This window comes from Paramisgurnus dabryanus, chromosome 10, assembly GCF_030506205.2.
Source record: "Paramisgurnus dabryanus chromosome 10, PD_genome_1.1, whole genome shotgun sequence".
Classification (NCBI taxonomy): domain Eukaryota; kingdom Metazoa; phylum Chordata; class Actinopteri; order Cypriniformes; family Cobitidae; genus Paramisgurnus; species Paramisgurnus dabryanus.
The window spans coordinates 5068003-5085302 of NC_133346.1; the positions used below are offsets into that span (position 1 = coordinate 5068003).

Here is a 17300-nt window from a genome sequence, read left to right on the forward strand (position 1 = left end):
TATCGCTTTAAAATGAATGAAAGGAAGTGTGCATGTCTGCTTTATGGGCTATCTATTGCTTGGCTGTACACTGTCAGAAAAATAGTCAATAATCAAAAATAGCTCAAAAATAGTCCCTAGCTGTCACCGGGTTGGTACCCTTTCAAAAAGTTGTATCTAAAAAGTTAATATTAGTACCTCAGAGGTACCAAAGAGTGCATATTAGTATGTCAAAGGTACCTCATGGTTACACATTGGCACCAAATGCATACACATCTGTGCCTAAATTGTACATATTGGGACTTTTTAAAAGGGTACTACACCAGTGACAACTTGGGACCATTTCTTGACATTTTTTTAGTCCTCCATGTATGAATGTAGGGTTACATTTTTAATAAATAAAATGTATCCAAGACATGCTTAAAATGGTACAGTATATGCATTTGCCAGACGCTTTTATCTGAATATTCAAAGTAAACACTTCTGTTAGCTTGTATGTTACCTGGGAACCCATGAGCTTGATGATCTGATTAAACTACACATTGAGATGTTCGGTATTGCATTTTAAATTATAGTTCAAATTGTAATCTCTTAACCAATTTGTGCTGCATGAAACGGCCCTTTTCGGGCTATATGGTTCCATAAAGAACCTTCAACGCCATATAAAAGCTAAGAAATGGTTCTTTTAAGACCCAAGATGGTTCTTCTATGACTTTATATTTAAGAGTGCAGTTGCGTTATACAGCTCCTTTATTTGATCCCCAGCAGCTGCCTGTGGTGGATTCATGACCAATCTTAACGGTTCCTTCACAAGTCCAGGATGGCCACAGGAATACCCCCCGAACAAGAACTGCGTGTGGCAGCTCATTGCACCCGCGCAATATCGAATCACGCTGCTTCTCGACGCCTTTGAGATCGAAGGCAATGATGTGAGATATAAAATGCAAAATTATTCAGTTGCCATTATGATTTGATGTAAGAGGCTGAAAAGAATATATATAATTATAATACAATATAATTGTATAATGCAGACCCAAGATAATCATAAGTCTACTATGGCTGTAATCCATTATGATGCTAGTGGCTTTTTATGTAGCACATGGCACAAATTTATAAACATGCTCACTTACTACAGGTTACCTTGTCATTTGAAAGCTATAAAGGTGTAATAATGTCTGTGTTTCAGAGAAACTTAGAAGCAAGAATCAGGAGCAGATTATTTTTTAACAATAATAACAATGCCAATTTTCATTTTGGTTATGCAGTTTTGGCTATTTAACTGGATTTTTTCATTGTTTCCCTTCCTGCTCTTAGGTTTGCAAGTATGACTATGTTGAGGTGCGAAGTGGTTTGTCCAATGACGCAAAGCTTCATGGGAAATTCTGTGGCACAGAGAAACCAGAGGCGATCACGTCACAGGCCAACAGCATGCGTGTCGAGTTCAAATCAGACAATACTGTGTCCAAGAGAGGCTTCAGAGCTTACTTCTTTTCTGGTGAGCAAGAACAATCCTACAAGTTACTATCTGCGAATTACCAAAGGCTACATGCATATTTACAGCAGCATCTTGGTGTTTAAAAAGCCATAGTAACACCATCTATGTGAGGACTTTAATATCCTTTAATGGGTAAACAAATACTGTATTTCTATTAAAGGTGCAGTGTGTAATTTTTAGAAGGATCTCTTGAAAGAAATGCAAATTAATATACAAAACTATATTATCAGTGGTGTATAAAGACCTTTTAAAATGAACCGTTATGTTTTTGTAACCTTAGAAAGAGACGTTTTTATCAACATACACCAAGGGTCCCCTTACATAGAAGTCGCCATTTTGTGCCGCCATGTTTCTACAGAAGCCCTTAACGGACAAACATGTTTACAAAGTTGTCTTTGAAGATTAAATGTTTGTCCGGTGGTGGCTATCGTAGCTTCTTTATGCATTTCAAAAGCGAGGGTTGGGCAGTGGACTGAGCCGTTGGTTGCAATTCGCAACCTCACCACTAGATGCCACTAAAATTTACACACTGCACCTTTAATGCAATGGAAGCTAACCGGGCAAGACAATATGTAATTTTCACCGCTAGAGTTCGCTAAACAATGATGGAGTCTTAACGCAGAAATCATGCTTATGACGTATTAAAATACAGTTTTAGGACAGTCACAGTTAGCAAACATTACATTTCAAGGTAAGAATGAAACTACAATGATTGTACAAATTACGTAAATTTAAATAACATAAATTATGTTTTCTCTGTCTCTGGCAGATGTGGATGAGTGTTCACGGGAAAATGGAGGCTGCCAACATGAGTGTGTAAACACTTTTGGGAGTTACAGCTGTCAGTGTCGAAGCGGCTTTGTATTGCACAGCAACAAACACGACTGCAAAGAAGGTTTGGCATTTTTCCTCATCAGAAATCAGTGATGTTTGAATTTGAGAACATTTAGTATTTTGGTTAATCTGAAACACAATTACGTTTTTGACATTGACAAACCATTTGCCTTTGGCAAAAAATGTCAATATAAAAAATGGTCACGGCTTTGTGTTCCTTAACTTTAAGTACTTGCTCAGGTACAGTGCCATTTCCTTAATGGCAGTGCCTAGCAGAATGTAATTTACTCTGACAAAACCCTTTAAGTAAACGTACTTTAGGCATAAAAAGTTTTTGTCTGTTCACATTTTTTGGGAACTTTTTGATTTTTTTGATTGATTTAACAAGAAGAAAACCTGGATGTGAACAGAATTTAAAAAAAGGATATATATTCAAAAGCTGCTATATGCCGCTAAAACTCAAAAATGAGAAAATTATATTAACCGAATGCTCTCAGCATGTAGTATCCATCAAATACTTTCACTTCAAATCTGCTAAATCCTCAGAAATCCATCAGAAATACCACTTTATTGAAGTGTTAAAGAATGAATTAATATATTTGTATTGTATTTGTGCTTTCAGTGGGCTGTGACCAGGTCATTACCAGTGTCTCTGGTATCATCACGAGTCCAAACTGGCCTGATAAATACCCCAGCAAGAAAGCCTGCACCTGGACGCTGTCCACTACACCGGGCCACCGCATTAAACTCGTACTAAAATCATTCACCATGAGATCTTTAGTCTTTAAAGTCGCCATGAAAATATAATGAAAAACTGGCAGGTGGGCGGGGTCTGGTAGAAGATCGCTGCGATTAGCAATTAGCAACACGACCCAATTCAAATTATCCGATCAGATCTCGATGGACAAATTCAAATCCAGCTTTTCCTTTTTTCAGAAGCTGGTTTCACTCGGATATACGTCACCAAATAAGCAACCGCTACTTCCGTTTCATGGCGACTTTAAAATTGTAGGACAATCCTTTAACTACAACAGTAGCTGCTATGTTGACATACAGTACAGTACCATCATTGTAAGTAGTTCCAGCCAGATTTTATTATTATTATTATATTATTTGTACTCTGTCTTACAGGCTTTCGTTGAGATTGCCATGGAAGCACATGAGGAATGTGCCTATGACCACTTGGAGATATATGATGGCCAAAACAGCAGGGCACCAAGTTTTGGGCGCTTTTGTGGCGGTAAGAAACCTTCACCGGTGATTTCCAGCGGCAACAGTATGTTCCTGCGATTCTTCTCGGATAGCTCGGTACAGAAGAGAGGTTTTAAGGCTTCTCATTCAGCAGGTATTTCTCCCACTGTATCATCTGAACGGACATTATAAAAATTATGATTTTGTTTAATCCTAAAACTCCTCTGTGTGCTTGTTCTCAGAGTGTGGTGGTAGTTTAAAGGCGGAAATAAAGACCATGGACCTATATTCCCACGCTGCATTCGGCGACAACAATTACCCCGGAGCGTCAGATTGCCAATGGGTGATTTCTGCGGAGAAAGGCTACGGGGTTTCGATCATCTTCAACACCTTTGAGATCGAAGAGGAAGCTGACTGCGGCTATGACTACGTCGAGTTGTTTGATGGGGCTGATGTCAAAGCACCAAGGCTGGGCCGCTACTGTGGTTCTGGGGTAAAGCATGAACACTTCCAAACATATGCTATAATTTTAAAGATTGACAAGGGATCTGGTTCTGCATATAAAGTTTTGCTGTGCAATATTCAAAGAGAAGATGCTGTTTGTGAATATAACCTAACTATCAACCAATCAGCATTCAAGACCAAACATATTTGTTTTAATAACTATATGTTCTTGCATATCTGTTTTAGCCACCAGAGGAGATCTTTTCAGCCGGCGATGCCATCGTCATCAAATTTCATTCGGACGACACCATCAACAAGAAAGGTTTTCATGTTCGTTTCACAAGCACTAAGTTTCAGGACACCTTGCATACAAGTAAATGAACATCAAAGGCAACCTTGCGGCTCCAATATTTTCAATTTGCCTGATGCCATCTGGGGCCCTCCTTATTTCCCCCCATAAGTGGAAATGTAGTGGTGCCGAACCCTTATATAGCCTTCAGCTATAGTAAGCAGAGAGAACAAGCTTTTGATGGAAGGATACGGCAGCCGATTGTTCCCCAAACCATCCATTGAAAACTCTTTGAAATGAAAAATCTGACTGGCTATACATTCTCAGTATGGAGTGATTGTGCAATGATTTGCATCAAAGATGTATTAGATGGATGTCTCCAATGCCAGCATCTAAAATTTTGACTATTTTATTATAAAAGTAAATTCATAAATCACAATGGTAATGACGTTTGGTATTGTACTGTATATATTATGACAGTAATTATATATTTGGTAAAAGCAATCCCAGCACATTTCCTTGCGTGAGAGTTGTAAATGTTTATTCAGACTGCTTTGATTTAAATTATGACTAGAAATTGTTCATCTGAAGTTGATAAATGGGAAAACAAACGTGTTAATAAACTAATAAACATTGTTTGAGATGAAGCAGAGTTTTTTTCTCTTGATGTGATGTGATGTGATAGCAATATAACATTTAAAATTAACAATAATATTTACAACAAAATGAACAATGTTTGAATAATTATTAATTTAGTAATGTAACAAATATATTTGAGCCACAAAGTCTGCATTCTTATTATTATTATTATTATTATTATTAAAATGTTGCATTTTTTTATTTGGTAAATTAATTAAGCGCCATCCTTCCGCGAGAAAATATAGTGCCTATGACAAACGGCAGGTGTTGCGCAGTGATATGCACAACAGATACGTGAACATGTTGGCCGTTTCTCAATCAGAAGGCAGCAGCCTCCGGAGGTCGCATGTGCAATACGTCATCAAGCCTGGTTTATTTTTATTACTGAGCAGTAAATTCGCAAGTCATGAGCATATTACAACAATTTACGATTAACTTAGAATAACAGTAAACTTTATAATTGTTAATATTTTTTAAATAATAAAGCATTGATGACGTATGCAGCCTACACATGCGACCTCCAAAGGCTGAAGACTTTGTATTGTAGCGTGCACTGAGCGTGACTAAAACACACGAACAAATCGACATTCATGCCCAAAACTGCCTATTTATAAATATAAATAATATAAGGTACTCGTGGGATTTCTATATTTAACCCACTGCAAACGATGATTTTACAGTAGTCAGTCACACTGTGAGTACTCGCCATATTTATTCATTTATTACAGGATGTGTGATGAAAAACGATAAGATTATAAAATCCTTCATTGTTTTGTAAATATTTCTTCGTGACAAAATAAGATTTTTTATGTAAAATTATTTTCAATCATATTAGGAATTAGGAAACTCGTTATTTGTTCCCAGAAAACTGAACTGTGTGATTTATTCAAAGTGTTTAATCAGCTTCCATCAGAAGAGTAACAGCACCTCCATGTGGTCACTGCTGGTAACTACAACTATTGTAAGGTGGGAATTATTGTTTTTATCTTTATCAAACCGTAGAAACAATGAAAAAACTAATTTTGTTCTTTTTTTATTCATTTTTGACAGTTTACATGTGTAATAAATAAAAAATCGTGAGGCTTGTAGGATATTAGAGTGCCCATCATTATATAAATACAGGTGCTTTCTGGTGTTATTTACCTGTGCATAACATACTTAAATATACTTAAAACGTTTTCCATCAGTTTATTTAGCTTAAATACTATTTTCTTATATGTAGTAGCTTTATGTAAGGCTGCAGTAAACAAATTGCATTAAGTTTTTCGGCAAATATTTTGCCAAACTATATTCCTACTTCATTTCCCATTAGCTGGGAACCACTTCCTTGCAGGTATGTGGTTTTATCTAGTAGAGACCACTTATATCTGGCTTTACAAAATACCTACAGCAGTTTTAAGTATGAAAAAGGGCCATGGTTTCAACCATTTTGTAGTTTTGGTTTCATTTTCCATGAGCCTCAACCCAGTGGTTCTCAAACAGGGGGGATGAGATGGTGCTGGGTGGCCATGTTATTTTTACATTTTATAAAATACATTAAAACAACACTACATTGTATAATTTTTCTTAAGTTTAAATCCCGAGTTTGATTTATGTCATAATTTATTTTGGGATGCACCCAACAAGGGGGCGGAGTGTTGCACGGCAAAACATTTGAGAACCACTGCTCTAATCAAACCACAGAACAGTGTGGTTTATTAAATGACATTACTCTTTAAAATGAATTGCTTGGCTACACATACATGTATCACGACTAGCTAGGTCCAGCCTAGAGGATTATAATAAAATATGAATATTTTAGATCTTAGGAAGAAACACTTTAAGAGGCTCATTCTCGTGCACCTTGTCCAAGAATCCAAGATTAAAGTAAGGGTAGAGGGTCTCATTGAAAGTGTCTTTAAAGGTATAGAGGTGCGTCATGCTCCCAGCATCATAAAAGGACACCAGGCCTCTCTTAAAGTCCAGATACACCCCGATCTTCGCCAGCGGCTCCTCCAGGGACAGTAATGTTGGAGGGGAAGTTCCCGCCATATACTGAACTCCATACGACAGCGAGAGCGTCCAGAAGCCGTTGGCGGGCATCGTGTTGATGACGCCCTTTCTCGAGACGGATTCACGAGCGACTCCGACCGTCCACACTGTGCTGCTGTACACTTCCACTTCCCAATAATGGCGACCCTTTGTGAAGCCCTGATTGCCCAGCAGAGACAGGGCGGCGTTGAAGCGTTGTGGGTTGTCCTCTACAGTATTGTTAAAGGTCTGATAGCGCACACAGGTAAGCGAAGATGTAAGACTCAACCAGGGATTGGCCGTCTTGGAGTTGAAGGTTATGGCTGAGGGAACTAAAAGTAAAAGAGGGAATCGTTAATGAGTGCATTACATAATCTGGATTAAAATAAATATCCATGCCTACCGATATTCGATTTCTTAGGCTACGTTTAAACGGAAACGATCTGAAAAGAAAACGCAAAAGTGGCGTTGCTTTATCACTTTTTATTCCGTGTTTATACGAGGGTTTTGAGGGGGAAATCTGCATGCATATGGTGACGCAAAAGTGTGATATTTGATGTAGTATGCACTCCAGGCGGCTAGGTGGCAATGTGAGGCACTGAAACACAACACCACCAAGTGCGCGCCTACGTACAACCCTCTTCCTTGTTTTCCTAGGTCTCGTCAAAAGCCCTCTGGTTTGCCTCTGACAAATTGGTGCATGAACAATTTGATAGAGGTAATTAATGCGCCTTCTCTGATCAGAAATACTAGCTGTGAATATTTCGTACAACTGCTGGAAAGACTCTTGTATATTTATCAGAGCTGCTATGGCAACTTGAAGGTCCGACGTATGGAAATTATCCGACGTGTTTGTTGTTATGTTCCTGAACTGGCGTATGACTGTGACGTAAACACGTGCGTGACGAGAGCCACCGTGAGCAGACTTTTGCGTTTTTACTCTTCAGACGGGAACTGCTCACTACTGCGCAGGACTGGTCCCAAAATCGCTACTGCGCAGACTCAAGACCCAAAATGTCAGCGCCGTATCTGGACACTGGCGGCTTCACTTTTCACCAATGGAAGAGAGCAAACGTGTGCCGTCCATCTTTTTTTACAGTCTATGGTGTAAAAAGGCCCATAGAATGATGTCGCCTACTGATACCGATAGATACCTATAGTTTTTGCCAATGTCACCCACTTCAAAATAACCACACAGTATGAGTTCTGATCATAGACTGTAAAAAATATGGACGTAGGGTCCGTCACCCATAGGTTTGTGAAGAGCTTTTTTGAAGCCAATAATTGGTGGTGCCTGCCATAGACATCTTGGCAGCGAGTCACCATGCATCACTCGGAGATAACTGATAATTGGTAAATAAATGCGTTATTCTGCCCCCTTTTGATTGCCAGGATATAATTTGCCCGGATTATTGGCTGTTTTTAAACAATTGCCCGATGTCCAATAGTGGGAAAAATTGGATTATAGGCCGATATATTGATGCATCCCTATCGAAAATGTGTGCAAGCTGTACAATCGAGCACTTAGTAGATCTGTGTCAAGGCCTAACCTGGATAGATGCTTCCCTTTAGAGACTTCCAAACTCTGTATTGAAGGGGCCCGGCGAACCGTCCCTCACACAGACTGGGCGGCGTCAGCGGGGGCTTCTCAAACTTCGGTGGCTGTCTGCTTGAAACAACACAAAGCCAGACATGAAAACACTGAAGTGCTTACCCATGATGAAGCAATAAAAATATCAAATGCAACAGATCCATACTCTCTCACCTTTGCAGCAGGCCCTTTATACTCTGCGAGGAAAAACAAACACAAAACAAAAGGCAGATTGATTAAGTTGGCTCGGTTTGGAAAGTTTTTCCGGATGAGATCAGTGTTTGAAACTTAAGCTACACCTCCCTACTTCATCCTCGAATCTGGAAAATCCCCTCGTGCTGCGCTAACAGCATTATCTTCCTATTGCACGGATGAGATCATTAGATTGCATCCTGTGTCGACCCATGCGATTACAGACTTTTTGTTACCAGTTAACCCTGTCAGAGCTTTTTAGGATAATCTTATGCAATTCTTACAATACAGGGGAGGACAGGGATTAGACTAGAAATAAATGTAAGAGCTGTCCAAACTGAAAACAACTTGCACTGACAAAATATCTTAAAATACATATCTTTGTTTTGCCTCAAAATGCACACACGTAATGTTTTTAGTAAGGCATGTTTGTTATATGTCCTTATTAAACTCAGTCTAGTCTTGGCTTAATCTAATCTCAGTCCGGGAAACCACTCCACAAAGTATTTATTGTGTGCATAACGCATGGCTGGTTGCTCACCCTGAGAAGCGTGTAAGGATCCTGCTCGCTGAGTTTGTCCTCGATGTCGCTTATAGCCCTGCGCAGACGGGAGATCTCCACACTGAGCAGGGCCTTGTGCTCGTCCAGTCTGATCAGCTCTCTGCGTTCCTCCGTCTTCAGCTTCACCTGCAGGAGTTTCTCCTCCTGGTACAGGAACTGATGGAGTTCACTAAACTGCGCTTCAATTCGCTGCTTAAGATCCGCCGTGTGGTCCTGCACTCGAAAACAGCACACGTGTACATTGTGAGTACAGTATACGGAGGAGGTGAACTTAAAGCTTAACATGGAACAGGATGCATCAAAGATCAATGTGGGTGAAATCAAACTTTGATGCTCCTAATCTCATAATAATTGCAAGTGAATAGTTACTGAAGGCTTTGTTGCAACATTGTGTATATGATTTGAAATGACACTTGAAGAAACATTTGCCTGACTTGTTGTGACAGTTCTCTTACCTTCAGTTTCTTCACCTCACTTTCAGTCACTCTTTCACAATCCAGAGCGGTGTTGAGTTCAACTTGAAGGGCACTTGCACCATTACTAAGAGAAACCTGTTCAAGACAACAACAGTGATCTTTTCCCTCAAATTCCTTTGAATGCAAACACTTGCTGAGCTGGAGAAGTTGTTTACGATGTTTGATTACTCTTACCCGATATCTCTTTTCTGCATCCTCCACGCACACCAGCGTGTGAGATCTGTGGTCCTGAGAGATCCCGCACACCAGACACACCAGCTCCTGGTCTTCCTCGCAAAAAAGCTTCAGCTCTTCTCTATGTCTGCTGCAGAGCGGGTTAGGGGGCACGGTCTCGACCATCACCCGTCCACTGGCCAGCCGACCCTCGCTCTCCTCTATCCCCTGGCAGTAGCTCTCCACGATATTGGCCACAATGCGGTTGGGACGGTAGCTCTGTCTGGGAAAGACTTTCCGGCATTGAGGACAGGAACCAAATCCCCCCGTCCCTTTGCTCCGAGGACCGCTCCAGTAACTGGTAATGCAGGCCTCGCAGAAAGTATGGTCGCAGGGTAAGGAGACGGGGCATTTGAAGAGATCCAGGCAGATAGAACAGGTAAGGTCTCTGCTTAGGCGCTGCGCGGAGCTCTTGGACACCCGAGGATTGATTTCAGCCCTCAGTTTTTGATTTTCCATTTTGATGGGTGTGGGAAGACTGTTAGACATGTCTTCTTTGGAGTGGAGTGCCCTTCTTGCACACAAGCCCCCTCTTTTTCTTTGATCTTCTTGTGGCGTTACTCTTTTCTCTTCTCGTCCTGTCTGGTTCTTTGGCTCTTTCCTGTTGACTCCGAGAATGAATAGGGCAGCTGAGAGGGCGGATCTTGTTTCTGGGTTGATCTTGCAGAAAGTTGGCCGGGGTTGCACAGCCCCCTGCTCTCTTTTAACTTGACGTCAGACCTACACCCAGAGATCCAACAGCCTACAAATCTCAGAGTTTATTTATAGAGAAAGCTTGTACTACAGGGTGCAATACAGACATTACTGTACACATGTCCAAAACTTTTTAATGCCCTTCGTGTGACTTCGTGAGTGAAACCAGATGTGCCCTACTTTCACTCACTTTTCTTTTCAGAGTTACGAGAATTTAACTCTATTAATGTAAAACATGATTTCTAAATAGAAAGGGATATTTTTTGTTTTAATAAATATGTACATTATTTTGCATGTCTTGACTTTTATCTTCTGTTGTACATCTTGGTGTAAGTATATCTGTTGGTGGTAAAGTGAATGGTTTTATAGGTAAAAGAAAGTCTCATTTAAAATGGCACTAACTTGAAATGATGTTTTATTGTCTGCTGAGACAGATGTTTATCAAATCGTTTAGGTCTGCGCATGCCTGCAGCAGAGCAGAGTGCTTAGCTTGTGTTTTCTCAAGGGATTGCAAACAGAAAAGAAAGAGATGGAGTTTGAGTCCCTCCCACATTCTCCCAGATTGTTTGGCCTAGGCTTCCTTCCTGTTCGTTTAGTATTGTTCAAATATAATTTCATATATCCTGCTACACGGTTCTAAGTTTCCAGAAATAAAACAAAGAGCATTTATAATTAGAGAATAATCGACTACACGGATATAATCTGAATAAACACATTCAGATAGTGGAGCGTCTCTCGTGAGAATCGCACGGGCGAAGCTTTAAGGGAAACTCCTCTGAAAATCTGGTTTGGGTCAGTGGTAGTATCAAACTCTTTGCAGGAAACTTGGCAATCACGATAGGGGCTTTTAAATCCGAGACTGTTTGGCAGATGTTTACTAGCATTGGGAAATTCCACCTCAATTCTGATGGGTGGATCAGACGTTTTGGGGCCAAATTGGGAACCGCATTGGCACTCAACTTGTGAATCCTGCGGTGGAGGAATCCGCCTCCAATGACACCGACAGAATGAGTAAACCTCTCTGCTGTGTTGTAAATGGAAATCTGATTTGTGCACATTGGCTGTCAATCAACAGCACGCAGCCCGACCTCCTCCCCAAACATACACACACAAGTTCATGCACAGTTTCAGGTCATGAGTCAGCATTTAATCCCATTCCACAGACATCACGGCTGAATAAGCTCTCTATTGTTTTTACACAACTCTGTATCTATTAAAACATGCCGTGAATGAATACATTATATAGAACACATTGGATATTGTTTTTCCAGGCCACTAATCAAATAAGCAGCTTCCAGCTATGCAGGAAATTGTTTTATATTTATCTGGAAAATTGAATGGAGAAAGGGTTGTTGATGTGCCAGATCTATTATCTACAGTTATTTTAAACAACACATTAAATTGATATTTAGAATATGTTGTTTTAATGGCTTCATATTTAATTGAGACTACATTTCATGTCTATGCATTTAATTAAGTTTATTGGTTAGCTACCCCTAAGCATCATACCTTGTGTGACGACTTCATCGACTCCTTAAGGTGAATAATAAGTAGTGTCTACTTTAATCTTGCTGCTTCTCATACCAATATATTTCCCAACTTCACACAGTTTCAAGCAATATTTTGGTTCAGCTGCGTTTTTGGCTGTAGGGAATGGCGCCCTCTTTTGGTCAATAGGTGCAGTTTCACAGTTTAGGGCAGGGGTTCTCAGCAATTCAAGCACCACCCCAACTTTTTGTCCACAATAATATTCCCAAAAAGTCTCACAAATTCAAACTTACAATTTCTATCGAATAAAATATACTAGAGCTTCACATAACTTGGCAGATGTGTATTATAATCAAAACAATCAAACATGTTTTAGTTACCTTTTTTAGTTGTTTTAGCTTTTGTCTTATTTAAATCAAGGGGAAGACTACATGGTTTAAGAATGTGTATGTATAATGCATAAAAATATAATTTATTAGGACTATATAGGTGATTTACAATATACTTATTGGTGCTAAAATAATATTTTAATTAAAATAAGTATTGAACTGATTTGGGGCGGATATTTTTAAGTAAGCATTATATATAGATATAAACAAGAAATTAAAATAAAACTAATGGCTAGAGTTTATTTTTATGAATCACATTCAATAAATTAATTTTATTCATCACATTTATTTATTCATTCACACAAATGAATTGCATCACATTGAAAGCTTTTGTATAAGAAATAAACTCAATATGTAAAATCCACAAAACGTAGGTTTTAACTTGCAAGTACTTAAATTTGTGTATAAAAAATTCCATTAAAAAGCATTTTATTAGGGATGTTATAACAAAAAAGTAATTAAAACGCAATCATAAATTATCAGTTGTTTCAGAATTATCACACTTAAATTCCAAATGTTTGTTGCATAGATAAACAATAAAACTGAATAGATAAACAATTTTAAGAAATACTTGATTTCTTTACGTATTAAAATTCTTGCATATGCGCTGTTCTGACTAGAGGTTATAGGTTAGGTTTGGGTGTAGGATTCGGATCTGCCCTGCGTTCCAGTTCGTTTTTTTATGAACTTCCCTCGCTAACTTCCCTCAGTCTCGTTCACTCGGATGTACGTCATTGCTTACGTTGTACGAGTGCCCACTACTGCTAGAACACTTGAAGTGGGTTCAAATGGATCGCCCTAAGCCCTTGATCACATGGAAAGTGGAGACCGCCCCCTCCATGTGCAAAGCGCGAGTTGCTGAAGTGACGTCACAATCGTGTTGGATTGTGGGATATGAAGCTGCATGAAGTGTACATATGAAGCAGACTCGCTCCCTCGGTCAAAATCGAGGGAGCGAGGGTCTGTCCATACAAACTTCCCTCGTCCACTTGACGAAGTGGAACGCACTTCAAAATGGCGACAGGGATTCCCCCGAGGGGAAGTGCTTAGGGAAGTTCGCGAGTGTGTGTCTAAAACTGGAGTGGAACGCACCCTAAAACAGCCCTTATCCGGCGAGATTTTGTCCGTAGCTTTATCCCTTCTAGCCACAATCCCTTCTAGCGCCCTCTTTCAGCGTTTGTAGGCGGAGTCAACACGTAAGAGGAAATGACGTAGAAAAGAGTCGGTCAGTTTATGAAAGTACCCGCAAAAGAGCGCGCAGTTGCACTTCGAGCCTCGAGACGGGACGCACAGCTGCTCAAACATCGTTTCTTTTAGGGTCTTTGTACATTCAAACATCGTTCTTCTGAACTTTATTACTGCGTCTCTGCAGGCGATTTAAAGCTTGAAACTAGGCCGCGCTTGTGTCGTAACAGGAATTAGCAAGGTTACTTTTTGTCCCTATTAGAAACAAAATGTTTGAGGCACGTCTCGTTCAAGGATCAATCCTTAAGAAGGTTCTGGAGGCCCTGAAAGACCTTATCACCGAGGCCTGTTGGGATGTCAGCTCATCGGGTATCTCTCTGCAGAGTATGGACTCGTCTCATGTGTCTCTGGTGCAGCTCACGCTCCGGAGCGATGGGTTCGACTCTTACCGCTGCGACAGAAACCTCGCAATGGGTGTCAACTTGAGCAGGTATGTTAAAAATAAATATGATGGTAATTCGTTTAAAAATTGTTTTTAATCATTACAGGGTTTGCAGTTGCATTGTAAAGTCTTGTAACGTTAAAAGTCAAACAAGCCCGTGCATGCCCGCGCCTCTTTGCAAAATAACCATGGTTTTATTATATTACTATTTTAGAAGGCATGTATTTTTTTATAGTAACGTTATATTGATAACCATTATTGCCATAACGTTAGTTAATCATGGATAAACTATGGTAGTGAAACAATGCTAAATGTGGTTGTTATGGTTATTGTACAAATATTGTAGTTGCTGTATTAAAACCATGGTTAGTTTTCGACTGCATGAGTAAATACTTAAGGTTTGAAAGGGATAAAGCATATTTTACGTTTTTTAGTACATCCACATGGCGCAAATAATGCTATTCAGGTCTGTATTTGGCGCGCAAAGTTCCTGTGTTCTTCCCGCACTGCTGCTTGTGACGTCATTTACGCGCGTTGAAGATGGCGCGAAAGAGCCGGGTGTCAGAATGACACTGGAGTTTTACATTTACACAAATTTTTGTGAATAAAATATGCTTTACAACTTTACTGTTTGTACTTCAGGGAATAAATGGTTATCATCACTCAAGAGATTAGATTAGTTTTGTCATCATTCGCTTACATGAATATCTTACATGAACCAACAAAGAAATCATATATTTACAGGATATATTAATCTAAGAATAAAATTTGTATTGTCTGTAAATAGTTTTGATTTGAAAAATAGTGACACAATATTGCTATGTTTGCAACAGTTTTATATTTCTGATCACTTGTTCTGCATGCATACTTGATGCATACTATTTTTGTTTTCTAGCATGTCAAAGATTCTGAAGTGTGCTGGAAATGAAGACATCATCACACTTCGGGCAGAAGACAATGCTGACTCTTTGGCCCTGGTCTTTGAAACTCTCAGTGAGTTTGTTACTCATTTTACTTTTTTAAGACTTTATGTATAAGCAATGCGTGTATTAAGAATAGTATATAGACTATGCACACTATAAAAGTAATATTTTCATCATACCAGACTGCTTTTTGAGATGTTTACATTGTCCTTGTTTATAGACCAAGAGAAGGTGTCCGATTATGAGATGAAGTTGATGGACTTGGATGTGGAGCAGCTTGGGATTCCTGTAAGAGACTTTCGCATTTACACTCATCCTTATTGAAGAAATATTTATTTATGCATACTTTTCAATAACCACCCCTTATTTTTTTGCTCTTTAGGAGCAGGAATACAGCTGTGTGGTGAAGATGCCTTCCGGTGAGTTTGCCAGAATCTGCAGGGATCTGTCGCAGATCGGTGACGCTGTTATGATCTCCTGCGCCAAGGATGGAGTGAAGTTCTCTGCCAGCGGTGAGCTGGGCACGGGCAACATTAAGCTCTCACAGACCAGCAACGTCGACAAGGAGGACGAAGCGGTAGGTTTAATTAGTTTGCGTTACAGATATCAGAACCGAATCAGACTTAACCTACATACATTGGAATTACTTAATTTAATCTACATAAGTTAATTTTCCGATCAGATTGAGTTGTGTATTCAGTAAACGTGACTAACCGGCACTGTTGTCTTTCAAACAGGTGACGATTGAGATGAATGAGCCAGTGCAGCTCATTTTTGCCCTGAACTACCTGAACTTTTTCACCAAAGCCACTCCACTGTCCAAGACGGTCACGCTGAGCATGTCCGCAGATATCCCACTTGGTATAAAAATTGATTCTCTCTTTCCTGTCTTCTTAATAAATAAATTACTACCCTCAAGATGAAAACTGAAACATGCTGTTTTGTCTCCAACAGTGGTTGAGTACAAAATTGCAGACATGGGACACGTCAAATACTATCTGGCCCCCAAGATCGACGAAGAGTCTTCATAAGTCCAAACACACACCATCAGGGTTCTTTCTCGCGTACCAGAAATGTTTTGGATAGATCTTTTGGAAAAATGCATTGTACTCCTCAGTGTCTGCTGTGGTTTCCACTTCAATGGATTCGTGTGACCATCTGTGTGGCCGTTTCACATGAATGGCAGATATCACGGGTGCACTTACAGTACTTTGGTCCTCAACTTTACCAGGCACTGTGGAGTGAATCTGGAGTGCTCACAGGAGCATGTACAGACTTGACTTCAGTTTGGTTTTGTTTTTTCTGTGTATTTCCCTCTCCCTCCATTTAACGGCTCATTTCAGTCTGTAGATAATTGTCTGTAAATATCTTAAATTGGACTTTGTTCATTCTCGCCCATTAATAAATCTTTTTGTAATGATGGTCCTTGTTGTGTCTCAGATGACATGTTGCCTAATTAAGCCACCATCAAATCTTTAAATCCCAGAAGTCTTTTATATATGGGATTTAAATATTTGACTGTGCTTAATTTAATATATTTTATGACCTTGCCGCTAGAGGGTGCCATTGCACTACAGTAGATTTGTATTTGCAGTATAATTAAAACTTTTAAAATCATACTTAAATTATTCAAAATATTTCATATGCTGATAAAGTAGTAGCACTGATATCAAATATCTTAAATAAAAAAAGATCCTGTAATGGTAAGAGTTTAGTGGCCCAGATTGGTCAGGGAAGTTAAAGTGTAAAATTATATCGTAGATGTCGTGTCTTTGTGTCATCATCCAGATGTCCAGATCTTGATGACTGGTTTATAAATGACCAGCTTAAACTGGTTTTAATTTATTTTGGTTATTTAATGCTTTTGCCACTAGATTTACCCGTAAATGTGTTGGATTTTTTAATTTACATTTTCAGATCAGTCAGCAAACTGATTTTAAAACCACTTCTAGTATATCTAGTATTTTCAGGTGGGTATATACATGGTTACCAAGCAACATTTCTATAGACTGTATGTAGTTCATTTTTAATAAGTGCAATATTTCACTTAAGCATTGAGGTGATTTCCTGGACAGGCCTTACCATAGTCCCAGATAAAAATGCATGATTGATCTAAATAAATTTTAAAATACCTTGCACTGACATGTTAACATATAGCAGTGCCATTGTTTTGTCTCAAGAATGCATACCAGTATTGTTTTTTTATTACTTGATTTCCTAATATAACTAAGGCCTAGTCCTGGATTAATCTAAATCATGTCTGGG

At 39.3% G+C, this 17300-nt stretch overlaps 3 protein-coding genes across 5 annotated transcripts in view; 2 read left to right on the top strand and 1 right to left on the bottom strand.

The window, feature by feature from the left end:
- Positions 1-4879, top strand: part of bmp1b (bone morphogenetic protein 1b) — a 31029-nt gene extending 26150 nt beyond the window's left edge. Inside the window, exons 14-20 of one of the 2 annotated variants that reach the window (XM_065261459.2) lie at positions 745-908; positions 1294-1474; positions 2244-2369; positions 2931-3058; positions 3440-3653; positions 3742-3992; positions 4190-4879. In XM_065261459.2, coding sequence (XP_065117531.1) covers positions 745-908; positions 1294-1474; positions 2244-2369; positions 2931-3058; positions 3440-3653; positions 3742-3992; positions 4190-4324 — 1199 coding nt within the window. In that variant the 3' untranslated portion in view covers positions 4325-4879. The remainder of the gene's footprint in view (positions 1-744; positions 909-1293; positions 1475-2243; positions 2370-2930; positions 3059-3439; positions 3654-3741; positions 3993-4189) is intronic. The other variant, XM_065261467.2, reaches the window with a different exon arrangement.
- An 839-nt stretch (positions 4880-5718) lies between these two features.
- trim69 (tripartite motif containing 69) lies at positions 5719-13104 on the bottom strand. Of its 2 annotated transcripts, none has more exons than XM_065261437.2 (6): positions 9877-10623; positions 9682-9777; positions 9206-9439; positions 8647-8669; positions 8432-8550; positions 5719-7213 (listed from the first exon to the last, which is right to left on the bottom strand). In XM_065261437.2, exons 1-6 carry the CDS (start codon positions 10402-10404, stop codon positions 6669-6671), a joined length of 1545 nt encoding a protein of 514 aa, XP_065117509.1. In that variant the 5' UTR covers positions 10405-10623; the 3' UTR covers positions 5719-6668. The 2 variants fall into 2 exon arrangements, with proteins under 2 accessions (XP_065117509.1, XP_065117503.1); XM_065261431.2 differs by having other exon boundaries at positions 5721-7213; positions 8432-8547; positions 9877-13104.
- A 571-nt stretch (positions 13105-13675) lies between these two features.
- On the top strand, positions 13676-16456 carry pcna (proliferating cell nuclear antigen). The gene is made up of 6 exons (XM_065261448.1): positions 13676-14160; positions 15008-15105; positions 15256-15323; positions 15418-15612; positions 15773-15896; positions 15990-16456. The coding sequence occupies exons 1-6, from the start codon at positions 13940-13942 to the stop codon at positions 16064-16066; spliced, it is 783 nt and encodes a 260-aa protein (XP_065117520.1). The 5' UTR covers positions 13676-13939; the 3' UTR covers positions 16067-16456.
- The last annotated feature ends 844 nt before the right edge of the window (positions 16457-17300 follow it).

Excerpts from the sequence above, each read along its gene's own strand:
- trim69 (XM_065261437.2), bottom strand. The coding sequence starts at position 10,404 with ATGTCTAACAGTCTTCCCACACCCATCAAAATGGAAAATCAAAAACTG. Across the intron at positions 9,440-9,681 it reads GTGAGGTGAAGAAACTGAAG|GACCACACGGCGGATCTTAA; the intron begins GTAAGAGAACTG and ends TTTCGAGTGCAG. Across the intron at positions 8,670-9,205 it reads ATCCTTACACGCTTCTCAGG|AGTATAAAGGGCCTGCTGCA; the intron begins GTGAGCAACCAG and ends TTTTCCTCGCAG.
- pcna (XM_065261448.1), top strand. The coding sequence starts at position 13,940 with ATGTTTGAGGCACGTCTCGTTCAAGGATCAATCCTTAAGAAGGTTCTG. Across the intron at positions 14,161-15,007 it reads ATGGGTGTCAACTTGAGCAG|CATGTCAAAGATTCTGAAGT; the intron begins GTATGTTAAAAA and ends TTTGTTTTCTAG. Across the intron at positions 15,324-15,417 it reads TGGAGCAGCTTGGGATTCCT|GAGCAGGAATACAGCTGTGT; the intron begins GTAAGAGACTTT and ends TTTGCTCTTTAG.